We start from the raw sequence: 27,934 nt of genomic DNA on the forward strand, positions 1-27,934 counted from the left end.
TGTAGGTCTAGGATGTGTCCCAAAGGGGTTTTGGGGACTAATGCTGTTAGGCAGTTTTATTGAAAAATCTGAGGACATTGATTATTATTTCTTTTTCTCCACAGGTTGTGCGTCAATATTTAAATGTGTGCTGCAACTAGCCAAGCAATATGCTAAACAGATGCCACACTCCAGAACCTTTTAACAAATGTCTGTATTTTCGTGTTTAAGGACTTCCACTGGGACATTTTCTGCCCCCAGGAACGGTGGGTGCAAAATAGACGACGAAGAACATTTTCACCAGTGTCACAGTTATCTAATCAGATTTCACCTCACTCTTACGGAACTTGGAGTTTGCTTAACTTTTTTCAAAAGGCTAAACTCCCTCGTGGTTTCTCTTTTCCACCGCCGTGTTGTCTTTCATTTCTGGGTCACGAGAAAGAAAACAGACTCAGGCAGTTTTGATGTGTCGAAACGGTTCCCGCAGAAAAAGGTGTGCAAACACTCCACGGCTCACTCGAGAGGTAAACATGATGCAGCTTTCTTACCCCAGTTTCCACAACTTTGATGTTCGGGAGATGGCATTAACATTCTGGAGGGAGGGCGAGCTCTGCGCTCCCTCAAACTAGGAGCTTAAATCAGTCTACCAGGAATTTTTTCTGCTCGGAGTCCTCAGCCCTTCTCGGATTATTGTCGCCTTTCAGACACCTTTGGTTGTTGGTTCCACGGTCATTCTGACATCACAGGGGGTTTCGGGAAGAAACTGGGGATGAGTGGCTTTTTAAAAGGTGCCTCTGCAAAGTCAGTGGTCTTAGAACTGTGACTCTGTGAGGACTAATGGCCGTTGAAATAATTCGAGATCTGATGGATGAACACTTAATGGAACATTATGTTCTATGAAATAGCTGGGAAACAGCCCTAAAGGCTGAGAGCACAGGGTCCCTGGTTTAAATGCCTGGCTGATAAACAGAGTTCTGTGTTTGCACTTACAGTGAAGCTGCTGTGCTCTCAACAACGTGTGCCGCCGTGATGAGGAGCCCATTAGTTCAACAAGGTTTATTAAATATAAGAAACTAACTGTAATTAATTTACATTCCAGAATTATTTGCAGTTAATCTGTAAAAACACATTCAGGGCAGTGAAATTGCACTAGTACAATAGTAGCAGTGAGTAATACATGCTCTAGATTTTTTAAGGCTCAGTCGTGCTCGCCGCAGCCTTGTGTCCATGTTCGTATCAAACAATACATTTTTTATCTCTCAGTCTGCCAGGGTCCAGATGAAATCTTCATGGACAGTCTGCAGTGATTCAACCTCAGTCCGGCCTAAACCAGCATGTTTAGGGCAAACGGCTCATTCTTTTTACAAAGTGTTAAGTGGTGTTAATGGCTCGTTCGTTTTAGTAAGAGCATGGTTTGTCCTGTCAGAGCGACCGCATGGAAAAGTTCCTGTGTTGGGAAAAGGTTCTCTCTCAGGCAAAATGTATGATTATGGTTGTTGAATTTAGATGAATTTAGATGGGAAACAAAGTTTAACCCCTGACCCGTCGATCTGCGTCTGTCAAAACTCGATTCCATGTTCCAGAGGAACGTAATTCCAACCAAATTACGTTTTCTCAAAATATGATGTTACGTAAATGGTGAGTTGTAAATGCATTTAACATCAGTAAAATGTTACCAGACAATTTATTTTTGTCTGCCTGTTTTGTTTTCTGCCGAAATATGCGAATCCTGCAGTACAATGACCAGTTACAGGAGCCGGTTAAAGTCAGAGGAAGATCCAGGGCTGGAATATTATAAGGCAATCTAACAGTTTTATTTTACACAAAACGTGTTTTATTGTGTTTCATAACTAGACGCGGGAATCAGGAACGGAACTTGGGTCTTTGGCTTGACTGTCGTATGCTCCGTATATCCACCGCCCTCCCCAACCATCCTCAATGGCAGCTCCTTTTCCCTCAAGTTATTACATTGTTCTCTTAGGATTTTCAATTGCTGTTTGTGAATTTCATTCTTTTATGACGCTTATTTAATGACCTCTGTCAATATCCTCAAAGTCACAAGGTCTTGGCAAGGCTTTTTAGCTGGAGGCTGAGAGCTTCTTACCATGGGTTGCCTTTTGGTGTCCTACACAAATAAAGAGGTTTTCTTTGCTTCCGAATCCAATCTTTTTTCCCCCTCCTACACTTCCTCCCAGCGGAAGTTCCCCAAAAATAGCAAAGCGGCACTTCAAACAGGAACCGACATCCTCTGTACCCCATCAACCAGGTCCAGCTTGGGGCTGCCCAGCAAGGAGAGGAGGAAGGAAAGGGAGAAGAGTGTACCATGGAGATAAACGCGAGCCAAAAACACCTCAGGACTACATGTTCTGGCCTGCAGTGCAGCTTATGTTGATCCTGCACCTTCATTCAGATGCGGTTCTAGCACAGGCACCCACTGCCATGTCCATAATTCCCTCATAACCGGGGACTCCTCTTCCCGTAGCCTTAAACCTAAGATTGGCAGTACCAGGTCAGCCATGCATATGGTAGAGGAGAGAGACATGATCTGAAAAAATTGGCTAATGCCAATTTTCCCACTAGAGGATGTTTGGATGTGTAATGGGACTGAGGGCTGGTGGAGTGATCCAAAGTAGAGCTTAGTCAGTCGTGTCAGACTTTTGTCAGCATTTCAGACTCCCTGAACATCCCCCGTGTCCTGCAGGCATTATGTAAATGCATCACCTAATGACATTAACTAGTTGTAATGCAGAGCTTTAATGACATAAGTCTGTTCAGGGTTTTGTGAAATGACTCTATCCATCTTTGTTTCCCCCAAACAGAGAGGAAAAGCTTTTTTCCTCCATATATGGCCTTCGGTCTCCAGCTCTCTCTGGCTCCATGCGTATAATCCTGGAGCAGCTCAATTGGCTCGCAGTATGGGCCATTATTCACTCCAATACTTTTTTTTTTTTTCTCCTCTCTCTGCTGGTCAATAGGCAGGACAGAATCAGAATTGTAAAGGTTTATTTGTTCCACAGGGCAGATGGATCTGACCGTGGGGCATCAGAACAAGCCTTCATCTTATGGTCTCCATAGCCTAACCTCCACATAACACATAAAATATCCACATTGTTTTTTTTTTTAATACGGTAAACCCTCAGTAGTAATAACGTCTGGCAGTGTGTCTAACATGTAATGGCAGTCTCTCTCTCTCCCCCCCCCCCCCCCCCCCCTCCCCCTCGCTCTCTATCTCTTACCTACCCTTTAATCTGCAACAATGCAATCAGGCAGTTTGTGTATGTACCTGAGCTCCTCTCTGCTTTCTCCTTTGTTACACTCCTGTCGGGTTTTTGTCTTTGTCTATCTGAGGATGAGATGTGGAGAAAACCTGAAGCCAGAGGGTAAAGATTCCAGTTTTTACCCCGATTACTGTCAGTCAAACCGAGAATGTCAAATTCAAAATCTGTCAAAGCAAGTGTGGAGGTGCAGTAAAGTCCTATAAATTGGTTTGAGACTAATGTTACAGCACATTTGTTGTAGGTAGTAAAATGTGACATTCATTTTCTTTTTTTAATAGAAACAACTTTCGTCTGCATCAATGCACATTTTAATTACTGTGGGCAAAGTAAGAATGTAATGTAAAAAGGCTCACTTGCAGTGACAAACCCTTGAGAGTTTTATCGTCTTTCGGCTCGTTGTTTTGGTTTTATACTGCTTGTACTGTTGCTGCATGCAGCCGGCACAGTCCCAGTACCTTTAGTCAAGAACTAATGGAATTTTACGCTACTTTCCCAACACCAGATGGCAAAAAGACATGAGTCCTGAGCTTGGGAACATAGAGTATTTGAGAGACAAAAACAAAGAATAAAGAAATCTAAATAATATATTGGTGGTCAGACAGATCATAGCTTTGTTCCAAGGTTTTCTCTGATCACCAAATGGCAGATCCTCACATCAGGCAAGACAGTTTTGGTCTTAGTTTCTTGTTTTTAAAATGATTCAAGCTACTCTGCATCACAAGTAGTGATGCTACGTCAATACTAAATGACAGATGTAGTTTTCAGTGATCGTTCAGAGACAAAAGCACTTGAATACACAATGAGATTTAGGCTCAAATTTACAACTTGCAGCAGTATGAGTAGATGAAGGTGGCCAGCCTGTTCTGTCAAAGTGCTGCAGGCTAATGCATGGTGAATGAGGGGAATCTAGGACTTAATGAGGGAAATATTGGATTCACACTGCAATCATTTGGCTTTTGAATACTTGGATTACACTGCTCGAGTCTTTGGGGCAATTTGCTGGTCGTGTTTTGGACATTTGAAACGGGTTTGCATGCATTTCAGCTAATTTAGACATTTAGACATGCTGTGCTAACGCGGGTATTGAAACAATAGATTTTGAATTTACATAAAGAAAATGACGTGTGCTCATTCTGGGTATTTTATTTAAATCACTGTCCCACTTGTAATTCACTTAACGATTATTCAAATATTTAAACCCAAACAATTTTTGTTTTTGCGGCCATTGCCAGTGTTTAGTGACTATTTAGTGACTGAGAGAGAAGTACTGGGGTGTTAAGATCAGCTGCCGTCTAGTGAGAGCCTTAACACCAGCTCAGCTCTCTGACACACAGGTGGTGTATAGCCAGAACACTAGAGATCTTACTCTAGCAAGGGGTAATCATTAAACATTTTTAGTGACAAAAAGGCCCAGTGACGCATTGGAGTCTGAGTACTGTGGCCATTGGTTTCTGAAATTGGTCTGACCTTCAAAGTTCTCCTCCCGTTGGGAGGGCTTTAGGTACAGACGGTTTTTGTGGAAATAAAATGGTGCCACGTGTCACAGAAGGATACAAAGTTGTTGGTGCCCTTTTGTGTCTAGCCAGACGTTGCTGGACACTCCTGACACCGTCAGACTGACCAATGGTCTATTGAGCTTTAGAAAATGCCAGCCAGCACAGTGGATGTTTTTATGTGCAGGGCCAGAGAGTTTTGGTGAGTTTGTTTTTAGTGGTTCAGACATTACTGGTCCGAGTCGACCTGTGGCATGAGCGAACGAGACAGCCGTCTGAATTAGGGCATCAACTGGTTCTAAAAGTATTTACACGGATTTCCGTGCTCATATGTTGTTCATAGACTGCTTAGTTGTGTTCCTGAGGCTGCATCCGTGTGAAATTGTCATTTATACATATTTGATCGGAATAGAAGAAGAAAAATGAAAACAAAGAAGAAGACAACAAGTACATTTTGCAATTACCATTATTAGTTTAACACTTAAAAATGTCAATGAAATTAAAAGCAAAGTGCTGTACATCCTCAGTTTTAAAAGCATAAACAATAAGGCAATGTTATTACAGCCAACACGACTGGTAATTCTTTTAAGCGACGCCTTCACTAATATTAAACTTGCTTCTTTTGGTTTTAGTTTGAGTAGTACATGTAAATAAATGCCATTAAACTTTCATCTGACTTCCCTACTTTAAAATACCTCTATTTCTCACAGAAAAACGCCTCCTGGTGACACCACTTGGTGGAACCTTCAGTTCCGATTACGTCATCGTGTTGCTAACAGCGTGGAGTGTGTAATCATGGTCAACCTGCTTTTTCAGAGCTCAAACGCATGATATCATCTGAACTCCTAATGATGAAACCACGTTCTGTGGGGGGAAACTGGAGTACCTGAAGGAAACCCACACAAGCACAGGGAGAACATGCAAACCCCAAACAGCTGGCCGGGGGATTTGAACGGGGGACCTTTGAGCTGTGAGACCCCTCCACGACCGCCTCCTCCTTAAAACATGCCATCACTCATTTATGTTCCCTATATTTGGAACATTGTAGCTGTGTATGCTCCAGCGATGTTATTTAAGTGGCTGAATAATGAAAGGAAAACATAACAGATGCAGGTGCACTGCATTGTACAATTAATCAATTAACATCCAACCACACTCTGTGGCATGAATGAAAATGCTGAGCAGGCCCATTTCATTTCAGAGATCCGAATGACTTTAAAAGATGGTTCATTACTGGACACACAAAGTTACTTAAGAGGGTCTAGGACTCCAGATAACAAGCAAGTAAAATCAGAGTTATAGGGAAACATACAATTTCATCCACATTTCCCATATAAGTAAGACGCCTATTGAAAAATAACTTGATATCTATACTCCCACCGAAGGAGAAACACTCTGGGAATTGTATGAATACAGCTCATAGCCACCCAAAAAGCAGCTGCACTCAAACATCATCCGTATGCATCTTACCCTGAACTGCTTATCCAACCGTGTCAGTTGAAACGTGTAACAGTTCAAAGGGTCCCTGTGTGCGGATGTTGGTGCAGCAAAGCATGAAAGAGAGATGAGGAGACTGGAAAGCTACTGTACAGGAGTTGTTTTGGTTCTCTCCTTCTCTTTATGTTCAGCAAACTACAAATTACCTGCACTGGGGCATTATTCGAGAGATTCACAGCGATCCATCCAACCAAAGCAGCAGCTGGTGCACTTTGCGTCACGACAAAACTTGATGATTGGATAGAAATATGATTTTAGAAGACATTTGTGTCCTTATAGCTTCTCCTCAGTGGAAGGACATAAGCATCAATCACAGTTTAGGGCTTTAACGCCGGGGAGTAACAAGAATGAGTAATTAAACAAAAAGAAACAGAGACCGAAAGGGGCGGGGGGGGGGGGTTGTTGCGGCGTTATGTGGGTGGGGGGGTGGTGTACACCCATACACTCTGTCGGTATGTGCAGACGTATGTATGAGAGAGAGTGATCGGGTCCACACAGACAGCTTTCTTTCACAACAACAACACTGCTTCACTCATCCACTGAAAACCGGACCAGCTGGATCGCAATGCGCCCGCGGAGACCACGGCCAATTAACAGCGAGCGAGCAAATGTTTGTGTCACCTTGCATCCTTTCATGCTTTCCAGAAACACGCTTAGATAATTCTTTAGTCCACTGTCAAGTGCAACACGTCGTCTCTGTGGATTATAGCCTTTGAAGCAGGTTGGATCTGCGAGGACGGAGTGCGTCAAGTGAGCGCACGTATCCAACAAGTGGATGCATGAATGTGTTCGCAGCAGACAAAACCTGGGACTAAAAGCCTAAACCATCAGTGGATTGATAACCCACGCATTTCCGTATTTAATCGTCTATTTGCAAAAGAGAAAACAAACGGTAATTAGCTGTGTCTCAGATGTGGAGCTGCTCTGGATCGACGGTGATGTATAAATGTGCGCATTGTCTCGGTCTGAGGTAGTTTTCTATACAGTGACTTGGTGTATTTTTGATTTCCAAACAGATACTGAAACTGCAATGAGGTAAGACCCCGCTTACATTGTTTCTACTCTTCATTCATTGACCAAGAGCAAGAATAAAGCGGACACGCTGCGGAATCGACCGTTTTCCACCTCAGCCCTCTCCCCCACACGGTCTCGATACTCCGTTCCCTCGGTGACCGTGGGGGGAAGTTGGGATCCTCTCTGTAGACATTTCTGTATGAAGAGGGCGCAGGTGGAAGCCAAAGGTCGCAGCCATGCCGATGCATCCAGTCACCTCCACGTTGATGTACCGGGGGATTTGCACCATCCCTGACATCCTCTCCTACAGCGCGCCGGTGAACCTGCCCGAAGACGAAGTTGAAGGTGAGATGATACCTGTTAGTGTGGACCTGAGGGCGTTCAAGGCTCCTGAGCTTAACAGGCTGATGTAGTGTCAGTGCATGTGGCTGTGGTCAGCTCCTGAGGTGGAACTCATTCAGCACCTTGGACAGCGCCCACAGGTCTGTTTGGAATGAGTTTCTTTAAACAGCATGTTTTACAGTTTGGGATTTATTTTTAGAATCTTTATAATCTTCCCATTTCTTATCTTAATACACAACACAATTACCTACGTTGTTATGAGTGTTGATAGAACACATTGTGGAACAATGTGGAGCTGTTATGGTTAAAAGCTAAGGCATCTCGGCAGCCACTCGGGCACAAAACGTGGCTTCTTGGGGAAAACATTCATGCATTGTCTCTAACTGGAAGCTCCCCTCTTGAGTGGCAATTTGGGAAAGCAGATTTTAATGCTCAATTGGTTTAATCACACAGACCTTCTGAAAGCCAAAAGACCAGAAGTGTTCATTCTGTCTTGAAACCATGACTGGTAAGAGATTAACAATGTTTTCTGAAAATAATCTGTCATCCTCCATCAAAGATGCTGATGTGTAACAACTATTCCCAAGAATTAGATTTTCTCTTGTATCCTGGAAATACGACTGTCTCCAGCACATGTGATGTGAACCTGCAACATCTGCACATTGTCTTGCAGCAGACCTAGGGACATTGTACCAAAGCACGTGTGATGATGGTAGGTTCTTGGATTGTTGCCATGTTTTGGTTCGATATCTTTCCGAGTCCTGCTGAACCATTAGTTTACTCCACCTTACATCCTTGTTGCCTGAATAATGTAAACTTTATTGAGTAAATAAAGCAGAGGCCTTTTAAAAGTTATGCATTTCTGATCACGTTCTGACTAAAATGAACGTGGGGGAATTACAGGCAAGCTGGGTCTTGCTAGAAATCTTTAGTGGCCACTGGTGCAGAATCTTCCAGGGAGACACTGGAGATGCACGGACAACATAGTCATTTTTCTCTCTCACACACAGAAGATTACCGTTTGATACACATATATAGCAAAGATACACATCATAGGGTTGCCAGGAAAATGCTTTTAGACCTAAAAGGTGTTTCCATGAATGGCCTCAGTACTTTTTACACAACGCCAGTTTCCGAACACACATCACACCAGAAACCTCAAGGAAAAACAATAATGGGTACAAGACAGAACAGGCTGGTTTGAGGTGACGTTGCGCTTTAACCCAATAAACAGCGCGTGATCAAACAGAAGTGTCAAGGTGTCAGTGCCAAAAGTGATCTTTGCATGACGTCAAGCCCAGGATTGTAGCATTGCATCACTCACAGCACCTTTCAAGATTTCCAGCGTAAAGAGAGCTTTCATGTCAGGAATATATTTTTGCACAGAAAAATATTTACTGGATGTTTCGTATGCCAATGATTTTTATCAATTCAAGCCGCTTTGGGTTGTTGGGATTCAGGAATCTGTTTCCTTTTTACTCTCAGCAAGGAAGAGACAACACTTTGTTTTGACTTTAATTACTCAAATCCACTTGTACAGTACACTCGTGCTGCAGTTACTGTGTTGCAGGACTGAGTGAGCCAATTTACAGCTCAGCTTACGGTGAAAGCTTGTCTGGAGGAGCCGTTGGATGCTTTGTGGTGAGACTAGCCTGTGTGAGCCCGAGGAAATGCACAGTTAACTGCAGTGACAGAGCCTTTTCAGCTTTTGTAGAGCATTAGTGATCGCTGTGACGGACGTCTTACAGCTCGTGAAAGGGGCAGGCGGTGTCACTTAGGAGACTGAATGTTGATGTTGTCACGAAAGAAACTTGAATCCATAGCTTTTGCTTCTAGATAGCACAAATTTGGACAGTGTAAATAGTCTAAATAGTCTATTTTAGAAAACAATCTCTGTCCCTTTTTTTTTTTTTTTTAGCCGTACAGAGATGGAGGACAGTGCTAAAGGCCTGCGGCTCAATAACACATTTTCTACCCAAACAATATTGTGATAAATTTAACTCCTTTTTTAACGCTTCAATTGGATTTCTCCTCCTAAATTCTGTAGGCCAGTCCTCTTTAATGGCACAGAACTGTCACATGTACTTAGATAAATGTGAAATCCAATAAATATTTTACTAGAATAATTCTTCATCTGTGCATGATCTATATAACATATATAGCATAAAGTATGAGCAAGATTTTCAACATATTGGGTTATTTTCTGAAACCTACAAAGCCCCCTGCTGCATTTATAAGATAAGGGAGTAAAGCAAATTCCTGAATTGCAGATAGGATACAGGTCAATAAGCTCCTAACTAGAACAATCATGAGCACCTGTTGTTCAGCTTTTGACAGCTGTCACGTTTCATAACCCGCTGTCGCCTCGTCACGTCTCCGCTCTAATCTCTTGAGAGATGGATGAGAATTGGCTGGAAGTGTTACGTCAGCCCAGCCTTGAGGGAGACGAGGCTTTGTTATGAAATCAAATTACATGTTAGTGCATATGTGTGTGCAGGAGCATGTACTGGGACAGGTGGCTGCGGACACTCATAGCCAATGACTTGATTTTCAATTACCAGCTCGGGCACCCAGGGGAATGGGCCAGTAGTGCTGCACTTTGTGGACAAGAAGGCTGTCAAATCTATAATTGGAACAAAACGCTGTTTTTCTAACGCTCGATAAGCTTCCATGCAAACGTGTGTTGAAAGGTGGACGGGGTAGTAGCAGCAAATACCTTAATGTACAATGATGCAAGCTTAAATTAAAATGGACTCCATATTCTCCATTTCCCTTCCTACACAAGAGGGATGGAAAAAAAAACATTCATATTAGAGGAGCTCAATATAGTAGACCTCCTCCACCACTAGAACACACACACACACACACACACACACACACACACACACACACACACACACACACACACACACACACACACACACACACACACACACACAGTGAAAGCTTAGTGTCAATATCATTGCAGGTGGAATTAAGTGGGTAGCCAATTTCCACACTGCCTAACAGCCTTATATGAAGCAGCTTCACAATAGTCCCAGGGCTGAGTTTAGAGCATTTGTAACAGTTCCCAGAGTGAGACTCATGTAAACAGATGACACTAGTTTCTGTAGACACAAGCAAACGATAAGACGGGGGTAGAATGTTTGCATCGTTGCGACAAGGTTGAAATCAGTGCGGTTTATATATCTTTGCAGTTTGAAATCAGCTCTGGCTTCCTTGTCACTGTCTCTCACTTTTCTTATGTGTTCAACTTTAACATATTAATGATGCCATTTCTTGTGGATATAAGAATTTTGTTTGAGAAAGGAATTTGTTTATAAAAAAACAAAACAACCTTTACTATAGTTGCCCGGTGTTGCTGCTAAATCTTAAGAGAGCCGTCCCCCAAACCTTCCTCAAGGCATTTGGGGTCATGTGATCATGTGATATACATGAATGAACAAAGACACGTTTCACCTGTTGTCTAACACCTAAATGTTATGTTCACCTGCAATAGGAACATTAAAGCTCCAATTTATTAGGAAATATATACTATTAAGTAATTTAAAACAAATATACCTCAGTTGACACCATTATGTTTTTTTTCCTACCTCATTTCTTATTCCACTCTGTTTAGTTTGGGCACGGACGCCTTCTCTTCTCCACTGTCAAGGAAACATGAAAGTGTGTCCAAAGCCAAACCTGCCGCAGCAGGGCCAAATCTCTCAGGGAGCGTTTAACTCACAGAGTAGCTGTCAGCAGTAATCGAAATCTGCGCAGCCTACTAAGTTCTCTCTCCATTTGTTCACGCTCGTGGCGGAGCGAGGGGGGGGGGCTTTCCTCGTCAGAGATCAAACGCAGATTGGATTTTCACTCCTCCCTTTTGGCATATGGAGTGATGGCAGGAAGACTTACCTGTTGGAGAAAACACATGCAAACAAGTTCAGCTTTGCTACATGCTTGTTACTTAAAATGACTAATGACTGCTTCTGAAACTTCCTTAAGCCTGTGGTATGTTGACTTTTTGATTTGATTTTGATTTGTGCAGAAATAATAAATAAACTTTGAATTATCGACACTCAATGGCTTTTGGATCCATCGAGTGTCCCCATCAGGTCAAAATGCATTGTCCAATTGTTTGGGTTATGACAAGAGTTGCTGCAAAGCTAATCACATCAGCCTCAACTAAGTACACAGTCTACTGTCACTGTGCACAGACGTCCTTCACACCCTTTAAGTATAGCTCTGTGATGTATTATGTTTTTTTTTTTTAAAGTCTGTCTGTAACGTCTCTATGTCCGGAATGTGTGTCTGTCTGTACAGACCTTTGTTGTTGTGAATTGCAGAAGGCACAACAAATGAACTAACCTCTCACAGCTCTCAACTACGGAACCACCAAAGACGCACAGTTTGTAAATTAGTGCTTATCAGTGAACGTTAGCACGGCCAGCTCGAAGGTGAACTTGGTCAGTATTTCAGCATGCATTGTCATTTCCAGCGTTATCCTGTAGGAGCCTCGAGCACAAATGAATGAAGCCCTTCCTCTTAAAAGGGATATGGAGTATTTGTCATTGGGTTATTCATCCCGGCAGAATGAGAATGTCTACAAATTAAATAAATTTTGAAGTAGTTATGCAGTACTTGATAACAGAGCGGGATTAGTTTAATGTCTGTCAGAGAAAGAAAAGCTCAGTGGGAACAGAGATGTTGAGTGGAATAAAAATAAAACAATTTAACTGAAATTGGTAATGTCTGCATATATGAATGGGGAAACTCTGAAAAACACTGACTTGTGGATGGGGCTAATTGGGGGAGGTTTTATGTGTTTCTTTGAATCATAAATAAGCAGTTAAAAATGTTTTCTTAGGATATTCAGACTCCCGTGTTGCATTTGGGTGTTGGAAAAAGTGTGCCTTCAGTCGTAAAATCCGAACACACAGTATTTTGGCTTCAACCTTTTCAGTGATTCCCTTGGTAGAGCTTGGGACTTGCACATCGCTTTGACTGACAGCTGCTCAAAAAATAAAAAATACATTTAAAAAAACCAGACTGATACAACTGTGTTCCTAATGGCATAAACTGCCTGCAAGGCAATGTGGATGTTCCTGCTCGACTCCTACTGCAGCTGCAGCAGAAAACATTGACTCATTCCTTCGCCCTGAGGTGGAGGGATGACTTCCATTCCTTTCGAAATACTTACATGAATACAAATGAAGATATATAAAGACACCGGCATCTGCTTGGCAACGCAGAAATTATGCACATAACGTCTTGCTGGTGCAGAATCCGTGGGCGTTACGTGGGTGTACTTCCAAGGGGTCAACTGAGACCATTTGAAAGCGTATGCTGTTTAGAGGAATTGGGCAACAACGCACAACACAATGACCAATCACGATGGCAGCAGATTTGCTGGCTCATTTTCAGGAGTGTGGTTTTGCAAATGATCCAGACGCGTTTAGTGAAACCAGAACTGACTTTGTCTCCCTCATTTGCTCCAGATATTGACTGCTATAAAAAAAAACAAACATTAGTTCAGTTATTGTTCTTCTGCTAGAGAAAACACACACCATGTTTTACCCTTAAATTGGATCCCCTAAACAAACCATTTGTTTCCTCCTGCACAAAGAGCTTTTCATGCCTTTCTAAAGCACATTAACTGTTTCTCATCAAAGTAGCTTCAAATTCTAACAATGCCACAACCCAAATGAAGAAAGAAAGTTAATCAAGCTAATACATGAAGTGTTTTTTCACTGCCGTCACCATTACATTTCCACTTTCTGCCTTTCAAATGCTGTTTTACATTGTTACAAGTCTGGCAAACACCAGTTTATAACTCAGTCAGCTTTTGTTAATGATTAACAAAGAAGAAGGACGTGCGGAATCAGCAGCACTGACTACTGTAATTATTAAACTACTCCAAGTTTAAATGCCTGTAAAAGCCTGCAATATATTCAGAGTTTGCCAGAACTTCACTTGTGTGACTTTATTTTATAAAACATTCAGAGAATGGTGAGATAATGTTGCACGAGGGTGGAGGGAAGGTGATGGATCTGCACTGAAATATCAGTTGCTAAAGTCTCATAGGTTTTCACCGTTTTAATGAAAAACCACTAAACATCTGGGCAAAGGAAAGAAACTCAGTGATACTGGAAAATGAACTTCATCCATTTTGAAAATGTACAGGGCTCCTGACATTACATATGTGCAGCAGTGGAGAACCTGTCTGTAAACAATCGGACCGAGAATAATAAATCTCGCTCTGGATGTCTTCCCGTCATTCCGCTCAGTCCTTAACCATTCCCGCTCTGATGGAGAGTTGTCTTACAATCTGTCAGACGGGCCGGAGAAATGGGTTTCAAAATGGCTCGCTCAGTCGTATCACCTGTCTGAATGAGGCGAGAGGCACATGAAAAGCCCTCCTTGACATAGGTGGTGAGAAAATCTTTACTCATTTCTCAAAGGGTGAAGTGGCCTGGCATTATTGAAAGACAGGTTTTATTTATATAGTCAAAATGCTTCTGTGGGCTCAAGTAAAGCTCAGTAATAAATGTTTGTTTGTACACATGTGTTTCTGCTCAGTTGGTAGAGGGGCTGCCCACCAACCATAGGGTCGAGGGTTCGGGCCTTGCTCTCCAGGACCACATGTCGAAGTGGCCCCAGCTTCCACCGGTCCCAAGCCTGATAGAAATTGGGGAGGGTTCCATCAGGAAGGGCATCCGGTGTAACAACTGTGCCAAATCCACATGCGGACCAATGATCTGCTGTGGCGACCCCGAACTTACGGGATAAACCAAAAGAAAAAGTATTTCTGCTTGGAGACATCTACCGGCTGCAGTGAACATTATACCATCGCTCGGTATTTAGATTTTCCAAAGTTTGTAAGGTTGCAGGTTCCAGGTGCTGGATTGCACAGATTAAATCCCGAGTTTGAGTGTTTGAAAGGAAAAAAAAACCTAGTTTGAAGCTGGTAAGCAACGATATTCATATGTTGTGTGACGCCAATTTTCTACAACTCTTGCCATATGTGGTGGTGCTCGTTTAATTTTTAATGGGTTTTGGGTCATACGAGAGGGCAGGTATGAACGAGCTATAGGGGCATCGAAGTTGGAAGACATATTGTTGCTTATCTGGTAGATGTTTTGTATAGAGACAGAGCAGGTTTTTTTTATCCAGTTGCTGAACTACACTAACGAATTCTACATTGCTTCTTACCTAATGTAAAGATATGATACAGCGATGTCAATACGTTCCCCACCGTGAATATAAGGGGTTATATTTGTATTTTTGAAGATTGCACATTGGATCACAACAACAACCATGTTTTACTACGAATTCTCACTTAATCAGTTGATTTACTGTGGTATGACATCCCACCTAAAAAATTGTGTTTTTATGGTAAATATAAGGTGCAGATTAGCAGGGCATATCACGAGCTGTCGTGATTATGGCTGTTGGATAGGTACAAATTAAACAATTTATTTCCATTTTGATGGACTGCCATGAAGGAGTGGATCCAGCAGACTTTATTACCTGTGAAATGAACTGTGATGAGTTCTGGAAGGTGAAGTGCTTTTTCTTGTGGGGGATTTTTTTTTTCTTCCTCCCTTTGATGAACAATACTGCAAAGTCTACACCAAACAATAAGAGGGAAAAAAACCTGCACCCATAAGCGAGTGCATACTGTTAACGCAGTGGAACTGATGAGAGGGAGTGTTGGATAAGCTGTAATGCACAACGGAGGCTTCTGATTGTTCCTATCCGACCTTTGTTTGAGATGCTTCTCACACGTTTTCACCTTGTGGATACTGGCTGCGGCTCAGCTTGGCATCGGCTGTGATGATGAAAACTTAAAGCTGTGGATATGCAAAAAGTGAGGCAGAAAAAAAAAAGAGAAGAGCAAAAGAGTCAATCCCGGATCGATTCTCCGTCCTTGTTGGAAAGAAAAGTGAAAGGAGTAACAGAGGTGGGTTAAAATTTCACAGCCTTTTTCGGACTTCAATCATTCAAGGTCAAATGGGGTTTAAGAAGTTGGACTGTTTTATTGAGGATTAAGCACATAAACCTTTCCAACTTCTCTTTCCCCCTGTGAGGAAGCCATTGTTGCATTGGTTAGGTTAAAGCGCTTCAAATTATACAATGCAGGGATGACTTTCTATCCAAACACGGATGTGGGGTTTTTCATTAATACACAGATGACTTAGACTCTGCCATATACCCCTTTCGAATACTCCTGAGCCTCGTTAGAAGCCTGTTAAGGTAATTTTCAAATCTTCTGGGTGCCCAAGTCGGCCCATATCCAGCTAAAGATGGATTAAGGTTGCTACGGGTGTTTTAAAAATAGTCAGCAACGGTTCACACGCGCACAGAGCAAAGCCGTCTTTTTCCCCACACTGATAAGGTCTTACGTAAAGAGTGGGTGTGCTGCAATTACAGCTCCAAAGCAGATGCAGGTCTGACTGAGGCAAAGAGGATCTCTGGCTCCCAAAAACTGGGCCCTGGATTATGTTCACGGACGCTTCACCAACACAAAAGCCCTGGTATTAGCTGAGTGCACCGAGTGCAATTAGCAAAGGTTTTCACTGATGCTACATTTTGCCTGAGAAGGACCACGGCTTTGCTCATGATACGCTTTTGGAAATTCAAATTAAACATTTCCCATGCGATTTGTTTCTGTTTGCTTTCTTATTAATTCTCTGCTTTGCAAATACAGTATGTAAGCACATGGGTGGGACAGGCCCAGGGGACAGAGAGGTCAGGGGACAAACTTACAGAAGATCAGTTAAAACAAAATGACCACAAATAGAGAAATATTACTCAGGTCTCAAGTCTGAAAGGAATTCATGCCCCATGTCATCCACATTTCACCGTTGTCGAGACTCGAAGCGTTTTCTATTCATTTACATGAATCAACTCTATTTCCACGTGATCCTTTGTTTCGTGCTGCGTACGGCCGAGTGCCATTCATTCGAATGCAGCCGTGAATGGGGAGAGCGGTTCTCTGCACTTTTCTCTTGCGGGGATTTCATCTTTAGACTTGGCCTTTCACAGCTCACAATCTTAACTTTAGCTTTTCATCCTCTGATCAGATCACACCGCAGGGGACCACATGGCACCAACAAGCACCTCTCTACATCAAAGCAAATATCACACGCTTTCAACAGAAATATTCTCACCTCTCCGGAGGAGCCACGCTCCCAGGGACCCAGCAGGAGATGCAACAAAGGCAGATTTAAATCCTAAACAACGTATACTGATATGCAACAGCAAATATGTTTGGAAGGAAGCATGAGGGTTTTCTATCAACATAGTGTTTTTTTTACTAAATTGCCTATTCTTGTGGCGGTGATTCCATTTGTAGACACTCCCTGCATTTGTTTACCGTGAGGGAAATATCAAGATCATTATTCAAACCGAGAAAAAGGCAACGTCGACTCGGTAACAACAGATGGTACGTTGGATGCAAACATCAGCGTCTGGTGTGACAGTCATCTGCCACATCCACTTCCCTATGGCTGTTCACACATGCAGCTCTCCATTCATTAAAAAAAACAAAAGCTAAATGTTGCCTCTGAACAGAACTCTTTCAGGGAACGTGTTTGGCAAGCTGCCACGGACATTGTGGGAACACAGTTCAGCAGTATATATTTATGGATGTGATTTCTACAAAACAGGTCAAATTTCAACTTTGTTCATAATTTCCTGCTAATTCCTACTTGCTTTAACATGAATCATGGATCACGTGTGTAACTTGGCAAATGCGGTTTTGGTTGGTTCCAGTTTTATTCTTGTGCTGCCCCTGCATCAAGCAGCTTTAAAGAGGAAATGGACAATAAAACGGAAACAATTAGCCAATGAAGTAATTATGTTAGTGGGCAGAAAAGTAATTCATCGTTTGGATTATTTAAATAATTAATCAGAGCAAACAAGCAATATAACAATGTCACCTTGGTCTGTGGGAACTTGTGAGAGATTTGCATCTTGCATTATGATCTTTCTTTCAAGCTGCATGACTAAGTGGCAGTTAGATTTTGCTGACAGGATAATTCCTCAGTATTGGCACAGACGGAGCTCTTTTTTATTGTCAGAGCAGCTGTGATTAACACACAGTCAGTGACATGCGATGTTTGTAAGCGAGAGACTACCTCAGCCAGTCTCTGTGGGGGCACACGTGGGAATGTGGCCCATTTTGGGCCAAAGTTAAAAAAAAAAGAAAAAGAAAAAGAGGAGAATTCAGTCGCGACTCCTGGGGACAATGCGCATAGAGTCCTATCTCTCTCTGACAGTTGTCCGGATGGCGTGTGGTCAGAAAGAGAAATTAATTCTTTTAGAGCATGATTAGTCAGCCTCTTTTGATAAAGTGCTGGAGTGGGGATTGTGCATTGTCTGCTTTACTTCAGAGATGTCTTAGTTCATTCTAGTACTTCTCTGTTAGTCCTGATTTCAAGTGGAGCCAAGCGCTTTTGATAATATATTTGTAATGGCTGTATATGTTCTAGCTTTTCCACTGAGTATCTGACCGGACTTGATAAGCTTCATTACATTTCTTGCCAAAGCTGGACTGTGTGACAGAAGAAGAAATCCTCTCGTGTCATTTAATTTTATTAAACACACGATACATCGCTCACCATGAGGATGTTTTCCTCACCTTGCCTGTTGATCAGTAAATAAAGCTTTTAGGAGAGACAGTGTATCTGCTAAATCTGTTTTGGCACCTTGTTTGCGTCCTGCGAGGAGGCAACATGTGTTTTTCAGAGTGTGTCTGTTGCAGCGCCCCTCTTTTTAAAGTAAACAGATGGAGCAGGGACCTCAGGTGGATACTGAGGTATTGTTATTCTATAAACAAGAAGATCAACTGTAGGGAGGGAGGAAAACATAGCTAGAGACTCTCAGTGATTCAAACTACACCTCCAGTAAGACATTTTTGGGGGGGAAAAGCAAAGTGCAACTGATTTATGAATTATATGTAATCCATCCAAGAACATGACTGTCAAGTGCCCTGGTTCCTCTGGCACAATTTCAATTCTGTGGACGCGTACTTGATTACGACAAACTATTTCCTACGGCCCCCGCCACCACATATACACAGAACGACAAACCCCTATTTCATGCCATCATCGATATTTTATGTTTTGTATTCCAGCTGACATATTTGTCAGAGACTGTCACGCTGTGGATTCTGACCTGAGGCTTGGCCATTTGACGCCACTGACACCCCTGTAAATCACAGGAACAACAATTCCCATTTATAAGACTGTGGGTTTTGCAGGGAATTGATGAAGCTCGTCGAGTATTACAATGCAGTAAATGAACAACAGCTAATTGGCTGTAGAGTGAGAAGGGAAGGTCACGTTCGAATTTTTATTGTGCTCACCTGTAGCAGAGACAAGTTGTGCATTAATAAGCAACCGTGCTCATGTATTGTTTAGTCCGTTCATTCAAAAGCAAACTTACATATTAACATTTGCAAGATGACCTTTTCCTCGTCTTTGGCTTTGTCAGCGTCTGCCATGTATTTCAACAAATGCTGGATTAGAGAGCTTACAGACATTATGTGACTTGCTGAGGATTTATTCGGTGCATCATCTCTACCTTAAGATTCATCCCCTGCTCTGCTTCTTTGTGCCCCAATCAGGCATGCGACACAAGGATGGGACAAGTTTAAAACAGTGGCTGACTTGGTTTTGGATCTTACTGCTTATAAATGAAGGGATTGAGTCCCTCATGAAGTGTAAACAAGGAGAAATGTGCAGTGTGGCTGAATAGGGGAATTAATAACTTAAAGATATATTTTAGTTATAATGGCTCCGCAGCAGCAGGAAGCATCTTCTGCTCTATTACATGGTGCTATGCGAGTTCAAAGAGCGTCCGCTAATGTGACATCGTTTTATTTGATTTTTGAGTTTCTGCAGCTGACGGTAATTTGTATGTCTAAGAGATACTTCGTTTTTTTTTTTTTTGTTGTTGTTGGTTTCTATTTTTCGTTTTAGATACATTTTAGTTGTTAGGTTGAGTTTAACTGGCTTGATGTAATGGGAGTGTGAATAACTCAACAGTGAAGGTCAAGGACGGATTGAGAAAGCTTTGGTCCTTCTGTCTGGTATTTGGTAGTTTTGTTTGGACTTTGTTGTTATGTTTCAGGTCATATATTTTTGAGTCATTTGTAATCTTTCTGTTGTTGCTGTAGATGTCTTCTTGGTTATTATGGGACTATTATGGAACAGCTCTTTCAAACAAGTAATTGCCCATGGGGGCGTCCTCGGGCCCCTGGGTCTGTGCCCAGTAGGCTGCTTCAGTAATCAATCTATGGGGGAGGTGAGACTCAACATCTTAAGTTTCCATAGCTGTTTGTTCTCTAAGAGTATTTTATGGATGAAAACTAAAGTACTGATAAGCCCACACTCAAAATGACTGTGCTCCTCTAAACCCAGACAGAATAACGTGGAACTTTTGGTAACCATTATTATTATTATTATTATTATTATTATTATTATTATTGTCAGCAATATTACATAAACCACAGCTTTACAAGTGCACTAAAAACATTTAAAAAAAAAAATAATCAAAAAACAAGGAGAAAATTCAACCTACAGAATCTACAGATTTAAAACTGGTCCTGTTACTATAATTTCTCAAAGGATTCTTTCTTGTCAAAAACAAGAGGCAATGCAATCTTTTATTAAATCACTGACCAAGAAAAAAAAAACGAAACAAAACAATATTTTACGGGCTTCCGTATTATGCCCCTGGTGTAGGGGAACCTAGACATTACAAGATGTGCTCCACCGCTGTTTCCGTTCCCAAGCAAAAACCAGACCAAGGGTTCCAAACGGTAGCAATTTTGTTTGCTTCGGATGTGAGCTGTGCCCAAATCCACAAACAAAAACTCTAGCAACTCAACCCTGTCTTACCTTAGGAGACCAAACCAAATTGTGGTAATTTTGTGTCTTTTAACTGAGCTCTTTCAAAGAACAAAAACAAGAGTAACCTCAGAAGCTCTTGTCCATGCCCCTCCCACCCTCAGCCCCCTCTAGGGTTTGGATATTCTACATTTACCATGATGCATCTTGAAAGTAGTTGAAGTTCCTTTATTGTCCGGTGGGAAGGAGCTGTGTCCTTATCCACTTTGAGAGTCTATAGAGGGGCATAAGTTCTACACAGCGATTTGTCTTCTTTAGACCTTCCATGCCTGATAAATGTCCGAGCTGCTCAAACTCGGCATTCCAGTTTGAAACGCAGCCTGTTAATAGTTTGTAATCTCCAAATTCAAAAGAAATAATCCTGACGACAAACATCGGCTCCCTACAGTGATCTCTACATTTTAAAGACATAATAAATCACAGTACAGGTTTCGTGCCACCTTAATGCTTCACATTACAGTAAGTGATTTGATTTGATTTTGTCCGTTCTTATCCGGGAGGTTTTTGGTAATCTATTACTTATTCGAACCTTGCTTTCTTTCTAAGGAATTAGCGCACGGATCTAGGAAATGCAAGCACCAGAATGCTCGACTGTCCCACTTAATGTGATGCAGAGTTTCCCCCATTGAAGCTTTTTAGGTTTTTCAGCCAAGAAAATAAGACTTCAAAGATTTGATTTATTCCCCCAAAACATTTTAAATTCAGAGAAGCCAGAAAGTGCTGACCTTTAACATATTGACCGTTTGTTCTGATCTCCACTCCTTGGTGAAGGGTATTGATTTCATTTTAGCTCTATCATTTTGCTGGTTGAATTTGTTCTCCAGAGCTGCCAACCCGCATATAACTATGACTCAAGCATTGGTGCAGCATAACAAATGTGTCTTAGCTGTGTGGAACATTTCCCACTTTTATATTCTGCTCTGTTGTAAGACTTCATCTTTACTGTGTGTGTGTGTGTGTGTGTGTGTGTGTGTGTGTGTGTGTGTGTGTGTGTGTGTGTCTTCCCCGCAGAGATTCGCGAGGCCTTCAAAGTTTTTGATCGCGATGGGAATGGGTTCATCTCAAAGCAGGAGCTGGGAATGGCCATGCGTTCCCTGGGCTACATGCCAAACGAGGTGGAGCTGGAAGTCATCATCCAGAGACTGGACATGGACGGTGAGGCAAACACACAGCTTGGATTTTATGATCTTAAATCACAAAGCACAGAAGCTTTACACTCTGTTTGCCCACAAAACCAGACTATAGTGGGCAGTAAAACCTGAAACAATAAACAGCAACTGTTCCTCTTTTCTGCAGGCGATGGCCAAGTGGACTTTGAGGAGTTTGTCACTCTTCTGGGTCCAAAGCTGACAGCGGCTGGGATGCCAGATAAGTTCAACGGCACTGACTTTGACTCAGTTTTTTGGAAGGTGCTCATTATTCAGTCACTCACTTCCTGCCTATTAGATCGACAGCTGTAGCAAGTCACCGACTACAGAAACATTCAGACTCTATGCGAACTTAAAATAAAAACCAATGTCATGCAGTTGATTGCTAATGGGTGGATCTCGCAGAGGCTTGAATTCCCGCAGGGCTGTGTCAAGACTTCTGATTTGCTATCACTGCTTCTTTGTGTGTGTTCACAACCTTATTACTTAGAACATTAAAGTCCATTTTTATGTAAAATAGATTTTAAAATTTATTTACAGACACCTCATTAGACAATCAACTGTTCCCTTTTACAGCAGGATGCGAATTATTGCGATGGAGCTCATGTCAGAGCTGCCTTTGTTGTAGTGAGCGGCGGTCAGAAAGGGAGGCTCCAAATTAATCAGGAAACAGGAGAGACTTCTGGGAATTCTTGGTGCAATCAGTGTCTGAAAAAAATAGGGAACTGCAACCTAAGATGCATGCTGGGAGAATCAGGAGGGGCCGCTGCAAAGGCTGCAAAGCTTCACATTCCATTTTATAATGGAATAGTTTTATGAAGCATGTGCTGGTGAAGTGATCACAGAGAGCCTCTGGTCAAACTGGAGCGCGGCGGCTCAGGCTGAGCTGAAAATGAGCATCACAAATAGCCACAGATCACCGACTGGGACATCTGCCGGTTTTTTTTGTTTGTAGATTTTGTCTTAGTCGTGTTCATTCATTGATTTTATTTGAAATGCATTTGCTCAAAAACCAAACTTTATTTTAATACTTTTAATATCCCTGCTTCGGTTTTACAAAACATCATTGTCTTATAAATGTTTGAACTATAATTTCGTCACTTCTGATCAGATATGAAATGAAAGCATCCCACTAAGAAGAACCACACAAACACAAAAGCAAATAAAAAAAAAAAGCTTGTACATTCAGTTAGAACAAAGAAAAATAAAGATAAATAATTAAGATGAAGTTTGCATTTATAACATTACCATTTTGAATTAAGGCAAATGTTTCACACTGCTGCTTTTCATCTTGGAACTTTAATACATTTTATTCATACTAGTTTTAAATTCAGTTTAATATACACTCAACTGTATTTGTATGTCATAAACAGTTCAGTGTAAAAAATGAAAAACCTTGCATTTATGTGTGTCTGTTTGTGGTTGTCGCACGCAAATCTCCATGTTAATCTATGTGTATGTCTCCAGTGTGACATGCAGAAGTTGACGGTGGAGGAGCTGAAGAGGCTTCTGTACGACACCTTCTGCGATCACCTCTCCATGAAAGACATTGAGAACATTATCATGACAGAGGAGAACCACATAGAGAACCCTGAGGAATGCCAGGTGGATATAGACAGTAAGGAAGAACTTCCTATACTTGTTTTGTTGATATTTGCAAAAAAACATATTAGCACACTTTTGCACCTGCTGGTGGTGAATGAACTTTTGGCCAAAGATGAGTTGAATTGGCTGTGAGCAGCTTTTATCCAAACTACATACCTTCATATTCTACAGTGATAAAAGAAACAGTCGCTTTAGCTTTGCGTACAGATTATGCACAAAAACATCAGTGATAGGTTTAGGGAATGATTTTATTGATTTAGATTTAAATATTTGTAGAAGACATGCTGTGTTCCATGCTTCTTGAGTTCCACAAGTTTAAATTACTGTATATCATACTAATCTGAGAGGTGGATAAGTAAATTAAAATCAAAACTAACAGCAGCAGCAGTAAAGGTGGGTGATGTATGAAATTCCCCTTGAAGATACATCAACATTCCTCAGTTACACGGAGAAAATCTCCAATTGAATTTAAAAATCTAAATAAAGTACATTTTCACTACACCCGGGTGACCTTAATATTGAATGATTTTTTTTCCAATAACCCATCACCACAAGCAGAAACTGTTTGTAGCCACCAAAATTCAACAGTCACACGGGGAGAACTGCAGAGAGACAACAGAGATTATTATTCCCCATCAGCAGCCCCGATAGATCCTAATGTACTCCAGCCGCTCATTAACTGTATATGAAATGCTGTGTCCTCTTGGGCACCTGTTTTGTAATTAGTGCAACTGTGCACAGAGAAACATGGCAGTGCTCCCGCTCCACTCTCTTACTGCTCAACTGTAACAATTACCACACGATTGCAGAAACGCCATCCGCCTACTCAGACTCTGCGTAGAGAACCTCATCCTCCGAGGCTCATTTAAAAGTCATTGTCAAGTAATAGTCAAGGCAGATTGAGGGAAGTGATAAACTTTATTGCATGGCAATAAAGGGGAGTCCTGCCTTTCCATTACAAAAGATCCGGAATTTACTAAAAATGGCAAACTAGTGTCTCAAAGGAAGTATTTTGTCTTTAGGGTTAATTTACTGGGGATCACAGTTGAGGCTGTTTTATGGTTATTTATGTAAAGTTTAGGTTCTTCGGCTAATGCAGATCCACTCTGTGATTTGCAATGAGAAAATTGCTGTGTGGAGGAAAATAGATCAAAGGGAGAATCTAGTTTAAGTATTTGGAAATAACTCACAAGTACAACACGTACACATTTATTTTTTATTTTTTTACTGGTCAGCAGATGATTGCAGGTGTATTACACCGTGCCAGTCAGGAGCCAATCCATTTGTTTGTTGTTATTTTCAATAAAAGATACGGTTATGGAGTGTACAGGTGCGAAAACATCCCTTATGATTGTGTTCATGCAATTGCAAGGTTTTGTGATGAGTTCTTTCACTCAGAAATTCCTATCAGATTTCTTTCAAGCATTAAACACCACCTGATTCAATGGACCGTCTGCTGAATTCGTTTTCTCGCTTTTCCCTAAGAACCCCTTCTTCTTCTTTCCTGCCCTGTAGGTTCCAGCCCAACGCAGCAGGTCAAGCAAACTTGTGTGCGCAAGAGCCTGATATGCGCCTTTGCCATCGCTTTCATCATCAGCGTCATGCTCATCGCAGCCAACCAGGTGCTGCGGAGCGGCATGAAGTAGGAGCTGTGGCATTTTCAGCCTTGGCCACCATGTACAGTAAAGGCTACCTTACCAATCATTGACTTACAGACAAGGCCAAAAAAATAAGAAATAAAAAAAATCTCAATACCAACAGGCAATGGCACAGCTGTGACACAGGCCAACACATGACTGAAGAACAACTATAGGCACCAAGGATGCTTTTTAATGGACAACAGGACCTCACACACAAAAAGACAGCAGTGTGGTTCAAGTGGAAAGATGACTATACATATCACTTCATAACAACACATTTCGTATTCATTAGCTATATGCATTTGAGCAGTGTTGCATTCAGTATGGTGGCAGCTATAGAGAGATGTGTAGTGACTGTCCAGTTTTGTATTTATCCTGTGTACCATGCAGTGTATTATAAACAAGTAGGAAGAAATCTGTGAAATATTGTGGGGACATCAGAAGAAATGTATTGCCTGAGGCAGCACAGTGTTGTTTTGTTCAAGAAGTTGAGTGCAAAGTGTTGTGGGGATATTGTATGTGGTGCAACATTGTTCAAAACCACTTGGGAATAACAATAGCTCGGTAAGAAACTGATAATAGGAAGCGTTTGCAGGGAGGTGCATGTGATTGTGTAGTGGGATTTACTCACTCCTAGGCTGCAGGGCATCAGTATGAGCAGAGGGAAGCAGGTTAACAGCTCTCAAGAGGATGGTGTCGAGGTCTGAACGGACGGGTAAACATGCAACTTTGTCTCAACAGCGAGGCTTTTCAGGCCTCAGATGATGACCATCATCTATGCATGAAATGCATGGATTTAAACAGTTGTCTTGACCCATCTGTACAAGTTCTTATGTGTTAATCATTATGACTGTGTAACAGAGCTGTTTTCAAAATTACTTAACGACAACTGTGAGCAACTGTGTGTAGTGTGGGGTTTTAGCAATCACAACAAAAATATACAACTGCATGAAAAAAAAAAGGGCTGCTTTACGTGCTTGTAAAAATTATTTTTGGGATTGCTAACCCGTGGGATTTTTGCAGCGCCGGACGTCTGATGATCATCTGCCACCGCAGAGTTGTGTGTCAGTCAACTATATAAAGAATATGCATCAAAATGGTCTGTGGGGATACAGGAATGTGTCGTCCTTTTCTCGTTTGTATGCGTTGCTATACAGCAATAACTGTATGTAAAATAGACACACGATGCTTTAAACAGACGGGCATCGTCAAAAAAGTCAGCCAATGAACCGATGAACCCAATTGAGATAGAAAAAAAAAAAAAATATTAACAGCAGTTTTCAAATTAATGTTTTGGCCCTATGACAGAAACATTGATGTTCAAAACACGGGGCAGTAAGATGCAAAAAGATTAGTGCAGCTTAGTGAAAACCAGAGTAGTGGATGCTGATGGTGCAAACTGTTGCAATAACAATATCTATGAAGCACCACATTAATATGACTGTGTGCAGTTCACATAGTTGTGTATGCATGTCACAATTAATGTGTATTAAAATGACTTTACCCAAAAGCTCTGAAGGAATCTAACAACAGCAGCCCAACAAAAACAAGAGCACCCATACATCAGCTCACCATTGTAAGGAAAGATTTAACCTTTTCTGGAACCAAATCTGAATTTCTAACATGGCAAAAATGCGTTTGCATCCTTCAAAATGCCCTCAAAAGCAAGAAACTGCAATACAGAGAGCTTAATAATTCACATCTTATGAATATTTCTTTTTAGCAGTGCCATTGGCAGCTCCCTAAACTTGGATCTTACACCAAAGCCAGATCCTCAGAGGCAACAAAATTAGACTACCTTATCGCCCTGGGCTGGGCCGGATAATGATTATCTGATGCACCCGCACAATTTGTCAAAAGTGTCAACACTCTGGGGAACATGTTCAAGAAAGAAAAAAAAAATAGAAGAGAAAAGCGAAGCCCATCTTATAACAAATACCTTTGTTTTCATGTTGCACTTTAAGATGTGCTGCAGTGCACAACAACTCACCGCCATGATTGTTCATCCATTTCCAGAAATAGTTTAGGCATAAAGAATTTCTTTACCATAGATTTATCTATTTTTGTGATACGAATGTGATAGAATAGAACATTAACTGACTGACTATTGATACTGTCTCATTGATTTTCTATTATATCGTTATAGAGGGATCGTTTTCATGGGGAATAAAGTTATAGTAATTTTATTTGTTGCCTTATTCTTTAACACTTAACTTTGAGGCATTTTTCCTACACACACACACACACACACACACACACACACACACACACACACACACACACAAATATACCAATTATGGATTTGTTATTTATTAGCAGAGCAAATGAACACATTGATATTTATTTTCTTTTTACAGGTGAGAACAAAAAACTGTACGAACTTGTTAATAGTCTACTGAATGTTATTTCCATTGTACTGTACTTTGATACTTGTCTTTGGATCTAGCAAATTGTTTATTGCCCATGTGATATCTGTTCATGGAGTCCACACAATGTTCCTCTATGTTTGTGGCTTGGTATTTCACATGAATAAAATCATATACCAACCATGCTCCATTTTGATTTATTTATGTAGCGATGACAACATAAAAAGGGACTGATTGAAATCCTGACATTTCAGGTTAAAATCCATAGAAAGTGATGGATTTTTTTTAAGGTTTACTGAGTCCATATATTGCTGTATTTCATTTTGAGACACCCGTTGGCTTAGCGGAGTGTTTAGGGCCCCATCTGTCTCATTTATCCCCTTTTATTCCTCTTATGTCCGCTAGCGATCACCAAGTGGATCCTCTGTGGAAACCTGCAGACTGCATATATTTGCAAAAGTCATTAATTTTAAAAAGACTGGCAAATGTACTGCATATATACTGCAATTGTCTTCCTGTCTTGACAGTTACTCAAAAAGGTGGTTTATCTCAACTAGAACAGTGAATTTCTAGAGGCCAAGGACGACTAACTCAAACCCTGTGAGCTACAGTCCAACATAAACACCTTATGAGACAGTAATTTATCACACCTACTAAATAAATACTGCAATTA

The 27,934-nt window shown here is 41.4% G+C and overlaps 1 protein-coding gene across 2 annotated transcripts; it reads left to right on the top strand.

The window, feature by feature from the left end:
- The first annotated feature begins 6,676 nt into the window (after positions 1-6,676).
- On the top strand, positions 6,677-27,442 carry LOC137136629 (calcium-binding protein 7). Of its 2 annotated transcripts, XM_067522191.1 has the most exons (6): positions 6,681-7,139; positions 7,264-7,606; positions 21,514-21,657; positions 21,799-21,911; positions 23,118-23,268; positions 24,771-27,442. In XM_067522191.1, exons 2-6 carry the CDS (start codon positions 7,498-7,500, stop codon positions 24,899-24,901), a joined length of 648 nt encoding a protein of 215 aa, XP_067378292.1. In that variant the 5' UTR covers positions 6,681-7,139; positions 7,264-7,497; the 3' UTR covers positions 24,902-27,442. The 2 variants fall into 2 exon arrangements, with proteins under 2 accessions (XP_067378293.1, XP_067378292.1); XM_067522192.1 differs by having other exon boundaries at positions 6,677-7,606; positions 23,118-23,255.
- The last annotated feature ends 492 nt before the right edge of the window (positions 27,443-27,934 follow it).

The sequence above is a fragment of the Channa argus genome, chromosome 11 (genome assembly GCF_033026475.1).
Source record: "Channa argus isolate prfri chromosome 11, Channa argus male v1.0, whole genome shotgun sequence".
NCBI lineage: Eukaryota > Metazoa > Chordata > Actinopteri > Anabantiformes > Channidae > Channa > Channa argus.

What these genes read in the sequence shown, in the direction of transcription:
- LOC137136629 (XM_067522191.1), top strand. Translation starts at nt 7,498, where the DNA reads ATGCCGATGCATCCAGTCACCTCCACGTTGATGTACCGGGGGATTTGC. An exon ending in GCCCGAAGACGAAGTTGAAG is followed by an intron (nt 7,607 to 21,513) that starts GTGAGATGATAC and finishes TCTTCCCCGCAG; the next exon opens with AGATTCGCGAGGCCTTCAAA. An exon ending in TTGACTCAGTTTTTTGGAAG is followed by an intron (nt 21,912 to 23,117) that starts GTGCTCATTATT and finishes GTATGTCTCCAG; the next exon opens with TGTGACATGCAGAAGTTGAC.